Genomic DNA, 11,006 nt, shown 5'->3' with positions numbered 1-11,006 from the left:
TCAGGGTTGTGGAAACGGGCCAGTCAGGCTCCAAAGGATGAAGAATTCACCCTTTCAAGGCTGAGGGAGCCAACCTCAGATGTGCAAAGTGAAAAGCTTTATTTTGTATTTCACTGCCCTGCGAAAAGTTGGAAGTCAATGATTTTTCTTCCCTCTTGCCCCTCACTCTTCCTTCCTCGCTTTCCATTGTCCTGTTATCTTTATTTTCATTTGTAATTTTATATATGATAACCTCCATAAAAAAATAATAATAAAAGAAAACAAAAAAGAAATCAGGTGAAGGTCACCCATGAATTCAAGCTGGGATGCCCAGTAAATCCCTCCCCCTACCAAAATAATAATAATTATAATAATAATAAAAACAATAATCTGAAAATTAAGGGCTGGTCTGCAAACTTCACCACTGATTAGAGCCAGAAGGGATCCTGACTTCAGCTAAAGACACCTCAGCATCGGAACTGGCGTTGTCTCTGCCTTCTCTTGTGTTTCTGGGAAGTCACTCATCTTGACCTGGGGTTGTGTGAATGAGAAAAAGGGCAAACACTCACGTGAGAACATTAGCGGGCATCATTTGCGACTCTGGAGCTGCTTCTATCAAAGACTGCCAGGTGTTGGTGGAGTTTGGGATGACAAAGCCAAACTCAAAGAACCACTCTGTAAAAAGAGGATGAGGGTGAGTGCCATAAACAGCCAGGTTCTCCCTTTACACCTGTCGCCCAGGTAAGTAACGGCCTGGAAGCCAGCCATCCCCTGCGCTTGAAGTCTCTCATATATGGGTAGGATTTAAAATGGGCCGTACAAGTGTTTCTCAACCCTGATAAATTTTAAGATGTGTTGACTTCAACTCCCAGAAGTGGCTGTGATGACCCAAAGGGGTGTGGCACAAAGGCAACACAGACACATAAGCAAGTAAAGTCCCTTTAATTCCTCCAACTTTGCCCCCAATGTCCAGGTTACCTTCGGCTGGAGAAAAAAACTCTCCCAAGAACAGTCTTTAAGTGGAGGAAATTCAGTCCGAAGATAAAGTACTTATAAACTGTAGATAAAAATCCAAACAAACCATACTGCAGCAATTAACTGGGCAGGGCAGAATAAGGAATTGCAGACTTCAAAGGCCAACAAAATACACACAGTTGGGAAGATGCCAGGAACCCAGATAAGCCTCGACCATAAAAGATAACTCACGATGTGCTTCCAACAACTTTGCTGTGCGCAGTCTCCCTTTTGAAACACTGTGTTCCCAGTTGCAGCTAATGAAGGGAATCAGGGCCCTTTCCTCCCCGGTAAGCCACACAACTCACGTTGCTCTCTTCTCCGTTCCTCCCTGCGTGCCCTAGGACGAAGAGGGGGGTGGGCCTGGGTCTTCCTCTGAATTCCCTCTCCCTTGTTCTACCTCTCCCCTGCTCTGCCCAGCCGGACTTTGCCCTTCCCCAGTTTCTTCCACAGCCAACGAAGCCACACTCTCACTCCCTGTCAGCTGCTCGGCCTCCCCCTCCGAATCAGATTCCGACAGGGGCATGACAGTGGCTATGGTTGGGAAACACCACTATAGAGGTACTTTGTTTGCTGCCTAAACAAAGTTTATAGAAGTATTCTATCCTTCAGCTGCAAGGAACAATTCAGACATGTTCTCCACCTCGGGCAGGATTTGAAATGATCTAAATCAGTGTTTCTCAACCTCTGCGAGCTTCAGGTAACAGAACCACAGAGTTGGAAGGGACCTTGGAGGTCTTCTAGTCCAACCCCTGGCTCAGGCAGGAAAGCCTACACCGTTTCAGACACATGGCTGCCCAAACTCTTCTTTAAATCCTCCAGTTAATTCTTCTGGCTGTCAGGAAATTTCTCCTGATTTCTAAGGTTGGATCTCTCCTTGATTTGTTGCCATCCGTTGCTTCCTGTCCTCTTTTCTTTGGGGCAGCCCATCAAATATTGGGAAACTGCTGGATGTGTGGACTTCAGCTCCCAGAATTCCACAGCCAGCATTATCCAGTGGGCCACTGAATGGAGCTGAGCATTTACTGGCTGGATGCCGTTCCTGTTGCCAATGTGGAGTTTTTTTTCCAGCAGATATATTCTCATTGTGCCAGAGAGGGAAATATCTGCCTCTACCAAGGATCGAACTCACAGCCTCCTGATTGTGAGGTGAGAACTCCACCCCTGCACCACTCCTTTCTCATGTCGCCTTATAGAATACAATATAGATGTGTGTGGGTATGGACACACACACAGACACACACGCACACACATATACCCAAGCCCATACCCAAATCTCCCTAGAATAAATTTAGTTTAAATAAAGTGTCAGCAAATACACATACATACATGTCATGCCCGTTAGAATCTGACTCTTGAGGGAGAGGAGGAACAGCCGACAGGGAGTGGGAGTGTGGCTCTGGAGGTTGTGGAGGAAACTGGGGAAGGGCACAGGCCAGCTGGGCAGTCAGAGGAAGACCCAGGCCCATCCCTTCCTCATCCTAGGGCACGCAGGGAGGAACGAATAAGGGAGAAACGTGAATGGCATGGTCTACGGGGGAGGAAAGGGCCCTGATCCCCTTCATGGCTTGCAGCTGTTGAGGACTGTTTAAAAGGACAAACTGCGCATGGCCCAGTGCTGGAAGCAAAGCGTGAAATAATTCTAGTCTGTCAGTTCTTATCTGAGTTCTGGCGTCCTTCCCAGTGTGTGTATTTCGATATCTGTGGAAGTCTTCAAGCCCTTATCCTGCCTTGTCTCACTAATTGCTTCAGTGTGGTTTGTGTTGTTGTTTTTTCTATTTGTAATTTATATGTATTTTGAGTTTGAACAGCATTTCTTCCTTTTTGCAACTGTTTGTGGGGGAGTTTTTTCTCCAGTCACTGATAATTGGAGCTTTGAAGCCAAGTTGAAGGAATTAAAGGGACTTCACCTGTTTTTGTGACTCTGTTGCTTTTTCATCCCACCCTGGGTCATCACAAATACATACAATCTATATATATTTGCTGACACTTTATTTAAACTAAATGTGAGTATCAATGTTATCTATAGATGCCATACGCTAAATAATAACTAATCCTTATTTATTATTGGTGCTGACTTCTGATAGGGCAGAAAAACGTTAATTCTTTTTGATGCTTGCCTGTTGTGGCCCGACAGCTGACAGCAGAGCTGGCAGCAGACTTGGACAGTGACTAGGTTGGGGAGGAACATGGCCAGTCCTGGAGTCTGGGGAAGGCTCGGACGAGGGCTCTGCGTCGGAGGCAGAGATGGAGCCAGGGCCGTCTAACAGTTATCAGCTGCCTTCGGAGTCAGAGATCAGTGGGGAAGAAGAACAGCTGGAGCCTGTTCCCAGTGTGTGCATGCTCAGAGCTGCCAGAAGAAGGGAACAGCTAAGGAACAATTGTTGACTTGGGAGTAAGGGACACAGGTGGATGGTGAATGGCCCCTTCCATAGGGAATAAAAGAGGAGCGAAAGGGGAGTGTGGTTTGCAGGGGACCATTTGTTCATTCCGGCATGCTTGCCAAGTATTGCGGGGACTGAAAGATATCGGCCTTGGTCACTCTCCGAGCCTGATAAAGGTCTGTAATTGGGAACTATCTTGAAGGACTGTTGGCCAGGACTTTGTTGGAGAGGAAATTCATTGTAAATTATATAAAAGGGGTTTATTGGGATGAGGACTCCGCTTCATGCTGTTGGGGAAGCCGAGGTTAGAACATGCCTGCCTGACTCTTTCTCTCTTTCTCTCTCTCTCTCTTTCCTCCTCCCTGGTGAAAACCCAGCCCAGATTTCCAAAGGAGAATAAAACTGGCACCTTCTAGACATTGTCCCTTGAAATAAACTTTCTGTTCCAGGCGGAATTTTTCCATCTGCTGCGTGGAGGAAAAATTTAGCTCCCGAGACACAGCCTTGCACTTCAGAATCTTCTTAGGAACTCGAGCTGAGAAAAGAGAGAAAGAAGAGGGGGGTTGTTGGTAGAAATTATTATTCCAAACAATAAGACATGGCTTGGTGTGGCCAAAAGGGCTCAGATGTCAGCAAAAGCCAGGAGGCGCTTCCGAAAAATTGTAGGAAAAAAAAATGCAGGCAGTCACGCTGGGCAGGCATGCTATAGGATGCCACTGCTCACCCACTCTCCTATGCAAGTACGAATGGAATCCTTTTATTGGCCAAGTGTGATTGGATACACAAGGAATTTGTTTTTGGTGCAAATGCTCTCATGCACATAAAAGAAAAGAGACATTCGTCAAGGGTCAAGAATCATCAGGTACATTTAATAATAGTCATAGGATACAACAAGAATAGAATAGGATACGATAGGATAGGATAGAATAGAATAGAATAGAGTAGAATAGAATAGAATAGAATAGAATAGAATAGAATAGAATAGAATAGAATAGAATAGAATAGAATAGAATAGAATAGAATAGAATAGCTTTATTGGCCAAGTGTGATTGGACACACAAGGAATTTCTTTGGTGAAAATGCTCTCAGTGCACATAAAAGAAAAGATATATTCGTCAAGAGTCAAGAATCATCAGGTACAACATTTAATAATAGTCATAGGATACAATAAGGATAGGGTAGGGTAGGATAGGATAGGATAGGATAGGATAGGATAGAATAGAATAGAACAGAATAGAATAGAGTCGAATTTTTTATTGGCCAAGTGTGACTGGACACACAAGTAATTTGTCTTTGGTGCATAAACTCTCAGTGTACATAAAAAAGAGATGTTCGTCAAGAGTCAAGAATCACAAGGTGCAACACTTAATGATAGTCCTAGGGTACAATAAGCAATCAAATCATACTAGGAAACAGTCCATATAAATCGTAAGGATGCAAGCGACAAAGTTACCATCATACAGTCACAAGTGGGAGGGGATGGGTGATAAGGAGGGATGAGAAGATTAATAGTGATAGTAGTGCAGACTTTGTAAATAGTTGAAGAGTGTTGAGGGAATTATTTGTTTGGCAGAGTGATGGCATTCAGGAAAAACCTGTCCTTGTGTCTAGTTGTTCTGGTGTGCAGGGCTCTATAACATCATTTTGAGGGAAGGAGTTGAACCAGTTTATGTCCGGGATGTGAGGGGTCTGTAGATATTTTCACAGCCCTCTTTTTGACTCAGGGTGCAGGATACAGGTCCTCCATGGAAGACAGGTGGGTAGTAATTGTTTTTTCTGCAGTCCTAATTCTCCTCTGAAGTCTGTGTCTGTCCTGTTGGGTTGCAGAGCCAGCCAGAGAGTTATAGAGGTGCAGATGACAGACTCCATCATTCCTCTGTAGAACTGGATCAGCAGCTCCTTGGGCAGTTTGAACTTTCTTGAAAGCCAACAGCGTGTTAAGATGAACCCCCCGTGGACCCAGATTAAAAATACTAATATAATTACGGCAACCCTTCCCTGAGCCTTCTCAAAAGCCCACGTTTGCGTGTGGAGAAGAATTGGCACGGCTTGGAGACTTTCCATGAAGTCTTTTCGTTCTGCGTCCCGACTTCGAAGAGACGTGCCAAACGCCAAGTTATTTCCAACAAGGGGCTTGTCAGCTGTGGAAACGGACCCCTCCCCAACTGGGCTGGCACAATGCAGGGGCGCTTGCCTAGTGGGTCCCCCCCACACCCCAAAATAGTCATGGTGGCAGTTGCAACTGCACCCTTGATGCCTTTAATGAGCATCAACGATGCACACCTAACCGCCGGCTGGAGGATGAGGCTTAAAATATTTTGTTGGGGTGGCAAAATGTATGAAGCCCCGCGGTCAGGCCGAGCTTTTCAGCTGGAAAGCTGACAGCCTGGGTTTGAGACCCAAATGCTGTCGGATGGGGTGAGGTCCCATTCCATGCTCCAGCTCCCGCCACCTTGGCAGTTCGAAAGTCAAGGAGGTGAGATGGATCAGTGGTTAAAAGACCCTTTATTTTGCTAGCTGTCAAGATGACAGTCAAGGTTTGAGACCCAAGCAGAAAGCAACGGGTTGAGCTCCCATATCTTGCTCCAGCTCCTGCCCACCACCTCACAGTTTGAAAGTCAAGGAGGTGAGAAGGCTCAGTGGTTAAAGGCCCTTTATTTTGCCAGCTGTAAAGATGACAGTCGAGGTTTGAGACCCAAGCACAAAGCAACGGGTAAGCTCCTGTGCCTTGCTCCAGCTCCTGCCCACCTCGCAGTTCAAAAGCATGTCAACGCGAGTAGATAAATAGGTACCACTTCGGTAGGAAGGTAACGGCGTTCTGTGCATCTCGGCTTATAATCATACTGGCCACGCGCAACCACGGAAATAAGTGGACCATGCTGGCTCTCTTGGCTAGGAAATGGAGACGAGACCACCGCCTAGAGTCGGATACGACTGAACAGGGACACTTTCACTTTTACCTTGATCCAGTGGGTATGTTAATTAGGTGCATGTAGCCAGGCCTTATAAGCAGGGTGTTCAAGAGTGACACCCTAAATCAGGGGTCCCCAAACTCGGCAACTTTAAGACTTGTGGACTTCAACTCCCTGGCTGGGGAATTCTGGGAGTTGAAGTCCACAAGTCTTAAAGTTGCCGAGTTTGGAAGACCTCTGCCCTCCATGGAAGTCTCACTCTTGCGGGAAAAGAAAAAGAGCAACGGTAGGAAAATCCAGTTTTCACTCAAAAGGTCGTAAGCGTTTCCAACTAAAAAGGAAGTAAATCTGTTTCGGTGCATCCTTCCTTTCATGTGTCTAAAGGACACATGAAATAATTCTTGTTGAATTGTTTTCAGGAATAAATACGCTGCCTCGGCTTTCACGCTTTCAGCCTTTTAACCAGGCCTGTGGTTCTGTGCCTTGTAAATTATACAGCATGGTAGCAAAATCTGTATCATAAAAACTTTGGGACCTGGAACCTAACAACAGATCTTGAAGAAGAAAAAAGAGCCATTAGCCAGATGAATGGCTTGACAAAACAACTGATGATGATGATGTTTATCCATTGAATCACATCAACTCTTGGCAGTTCTCTGGGTCAGATCTCTGCCCCATCTTCCAATCTTGATACTTCTTTTCAGTTTTTCTATGCTCTGGCCGGTGTCAGCTTTGATGGTGTCCAGCCACCGTTGTTCTTTGGCGCCCTGGTCTCCTTATGCTGCTAACTCATCCCAGTGTCATTGCTTTCTAATAAAAGGAGAATGTTTGCGTTGTGGCCTGCCAGGGGCCACAAGGCTCTGACGAGGGCTCAGAGATGGGGCCAGAGCCATGCGACAGTTATCAGCTGCCTTCAGAGTCGGGGATCAGTGGGGAAGAAGAACAGCTGGAGCCTGTTCCCAGTGTGCACATGCACAGAGCTGCCAGGAGAAGGGAACAGTTAATGAACAAAGCTCGACTTGGGAGTAAAGGCTCAGGTGGACGGTGAATGGCCCTGCCCACTGGGAATAAAGAGGAGCAAAAGGGGAGTGGGATTTTTGCAGGAGACAATTAGTTCAATCCATTAGGGTGAAGATCTGTTCCTGACTCCTTGCCAAGTAATTGTTGCTACAGCCTGGTGTTTGGAAGATATCGGCCTGGCAACTCTCCCAGCCTGATAAAGGCCTGTAGTTGCGAAATCTCATGAAAGACTGTTTGCCAGGACCTTTGATGGAGAGGAATTCACTTTAACCTAAATAAAAGGGGTTTTATCGGGACGAGGAGTCGGCTTCATGATCTTGGGAAGTCTGGGTCAGAACAATTTGTAGCTCAGGGTTGACATGAGGGGGTTCCTGGTCAGTGGTCAGATTCAAAAAATTTTACTACCGGTTCTATGGGTGTGGCTTGGTGGGCTTGGTGCCTGTGGCAGGGGAAGGATACTGTAAAATCTCCATTCCCTCCCCCACCCCACTAACCTGCTTTCCAGCTCCGTTCTCCTGCGCAGGGCAACCAAAGGAGACCCAGCCGATCAGCTGGGACTCCATGGGAGGCAGAGAAGAGATGGGGTTGGCGGGGCCAGTCAGAGGCGGGATTTGCCGGTTCTCCAAACTACTCAACATTTCCGCTCCCGGTTCTCCAGACCTGGTCAGAACCCGCTGAATATCCACCTCTGTTCCTGGATGCTCTTTGAGCTTGCTTTGAGTTCTTGCAGACGTTTCATGACCCAAACTAGGTAACGTCATCAGCGCTAGGGAGGGAAGGGGCTTTGCGCTCATTTTATATTCTACCAGCACTGATGATGTTACCTAGTTTGGGCAATGAAACGCCTGCAAGAACTCAAAGCAAGCTCATAATTGCTTTCTCCGCTGAATTCCCCTGCGTGACGTGGCCAAAGTGAGCGAGAGGCAATTTCGTGATTCTGTCTTCCAGTGATGTCTGGTGTCAGACAACTGTGTCTGGCTTAACTTTGCATTTCCAGAAATTCTCAGTAGGGCGCAAAAGACGCAAGGCCACCGGCCTTAAATAAGGGGGCAAAGGATCTCTATAGAGGACTGCGACTTCTTCCTTCGTTTGACAACGATGGTTGTCCCCCGTGTCTCCTTTCTTAAGTAACACGAACCCCAGCCTATCAAGGCTTGCTAAATTCACAAGAACAGGGGTCGAATCTCCCTACAAGGAGATTCAACTACAAGGAAAGCATAACCTGTGTCAAGAGTTTCCTATTTAGGATCCAATGGAAGTCCGCCCATTTGCCAAACTGTCCTGGGCAGCAAGCCTCAATGGTGGCCAGAAACAAACCAAGTTTCTACCAAAGTCTTGTTTATAGTAATGAAAATGTTGGACTCGTTGCGGTTTTGAAGTTGAAGACTACCTGGCTTGGGTTAACTATGTCTTTGCAAAGCCCACGCGAAGATTTCGCAGAGCAATTTCAGGCAACCGGCTAATGAAAGCATCGGGGGTTGATAAATCACAAGCCTTTTAAGCTATCGATAAGCTGAGCAATTCAATTTAGACTATTGACAAAACACCAATGCTAATTTAGAGAGAGAGAAACAGCTCCCTTCTTACTGTCCCAAAGGTGCTTTTTCAGGAGGAAACTGGATTTCCTTGGTTTTTTTTTTTCTGGTTTGGAATATAAATCCTTCCATTCCCCACCATCCGGTCAGAGCTGAAGAAGCTTCTTGGATGAGAAGCGCAATGTCTTCAAAAGGAAAAAAAAAAGAAAGTCTAGTTGCCTTTTTTAAAAAAGCACCTTTGGGACAAGCATGACCTGAATGACTGGGAATCTCTTCAAAGTTTTAGCTAATACAAATTTGAGATGAACACCCCTTTGAAAGGGCTGGGAATAGGAATGGATTTCCAGGAAGCATTTGCACCACTCAGGTGACCCCGAAGACACAGGTAAAACCTCCAAGTGGCCTCAACAACCTTCTAAAAAGGAGGCAAATGACCAGCTGTCTGCAAGGAATATAAATCCTTCCATTCCCCACCATTCAGTTAGAGTTGAAGAGGCTTCTTGGACGAGAAGCAAAACGTCTTAAAACACACACACACACACACACGAAAGACTGGGGGGGAAAAGCACCTTTGGGACAATGTCTTGGATGATTGAGACTCTCTACAGACGCCCTTCTTACTGCTTAGTAAGTGAAGGGTTGTTCTTCGTCACTTCAAATGATTATTTTGCTTCAGTATCCGGTCTGGGTCGGTCCCCGAGACCAAAGGTTTTGCCTTCTGAGCTTTGGGATTTGTGATGGAGCCCATCCTCACGGAACGCCTCTCTTACCAGAATGCGTGCTTTGGGATGCTCTTGTGCGTAGTATTTTTGTGGTGCCTGGTTGGGCGTGGCTTCCTGTTGATTGATTGGCGTTGTTGATGGCCAGCTATTGGCTGTTGTTTCCTCGCCGCCTGATAAGCTGATGGTCAATCAACACTCCTGTTGACTGACAAGGAGTCCATTTCCCTGGCTCCACTCATTTTCCCGGCTGTTTTTGTACCCGCTCGGCCAGCAATCTTAGTAGCCGAGAAATTCCACGCCCAGGTCGTCCTTGACTTACAACAGCTCATTTGGTGACCGTTTCAAAGTTATAAACGTCATTGAAAAAGGTGACTTATGACTGTTTTTTCACACTTATGACCAGGGTGTCAACTCATAAAGCATTCCTATGCCTGTTTTCAAGTTGCCATAAGCAAAGGGGGGAAGGGGGAAACCGGAAGGAACAGTACAGCGGTTTAAAACCAGAAGTACATTCCACTATTATCTTTAAAAGATTGTAGCTTAGGCGGCTGGATCTTCTGGCCCCGAAAATCCTTTATTAGGGAATGTGATTGATGACACCCGGCCCATGAACGTGCTTCGTTGAAGAATCTGATTTATGATACACCAGGGGGGACGGGGACAGGGAAACAGGGTCACAGGTGACTATGAATTACATATGCCGGAGTTAGCTTCATCTAGGTCACTGGTGGCTAACCTTTTTGGGCTCCTGTGCCAAAAAATTGTGTGCGTGCATACACGCTCACATGCCAGGATCCAGAAGGCAATGCGCCCCCTCCCCCACATCCCCTACGCATGCATGCGCAATCCCACCCCACCCACCCACCCACCTGCTGGCCCCTTACCTGCACTGGGCCTCACAGCTGATTTTTGGCTGGTTTGAGGCCTTTTTCGGCCTCCCAAAGGCTCGAGGAAGGCTTCTGCAGGCTTTGCAGGCCGAAAACTAGCCCCGTTTCGTCACTTCCGGTATTTTCGGAAAAAACAGGAAGTGACAAAATGGACCTAGTTTTCGGCCTGCAAAGCCTGCAGAAGCCTTCCTCAAGCCTTTGGGAGGCCGAAAAAGGCCTCAAACCGGCCAAAAATCAGCTGAGGTGCATCTTATGCGCAGTGAGGTAAATTTGCCTACAGCTCGCATGCCAGCACAAATGGCTCTGCGTGCCACCTGTGGCATGCATGTCATAGGCTCGCCATCACAGGTCTAGGTTAATGGCGGCATGTTGCTCCTAATAAATATTTTGAGGGGGTTTTTTTGAAGCTTGACTCGAGACTCATTATTTAATTAGGGCTATCATGGGAACCCTGACATAGGGAAGCATCCCCCAGGGTCGTGTGATCAAAATTCAGACGCTTGGCGACTGACTCATATTTATGACGGTGGCAATATCCGGGGTGTGTGTGTGT

The 11,006-nt window shown here is 46.7% G+C and overlaps 1 protein-coding gene across 1 annotated transcript in view; it reads right to left on the bottom strand.

Annotated features, from left to right (window-relative positions):
* Positions 1 to 512: 512 nt before the first annotated feature.
* PDE6D (phosphodiesterase 6D) overlaps positions 513 to 11,006 on the bottom strand; it is a 40,774-nt gene continuing 30,280 nt past the window's right edge. The window contains exons 3-4 of the mRNA XM_087965570.1: positions 3,787 to 3,912; positions 513 to 654 (exon numbers count right to left, since the gene is read on the bottom strand). Coding sequence (XP_087821696.1) covers positions 545 to 654; positions 3,787 to 3,912 — 236 coding nt within the window. The 3' untranslated portion in view covers positions 513 to 544. The remainder of the gene's footprint in view (positions 655 to 3,786; positions 3,913 to 11,006) is intronic.

The sequence above is a fragment of the Notechis scutatus genome, chromosome 4 (assembly GCF_049901735.1).
Source record: "Notechis scutatus isolate UNSWTSFEM ecotype Mainland chromosome 4, rNotScu1.2, whole genome shotgun sequence".
Classification (NCBI taxonomy): Eukaryota; Metazoa; Chordata; class Lepidosauria; order Squamata; family Elapidae; genus Notechis; species Notechis scutatus.
This window is presented reverse-complemented; position numbering and strand designations above follow the sequence as displayed.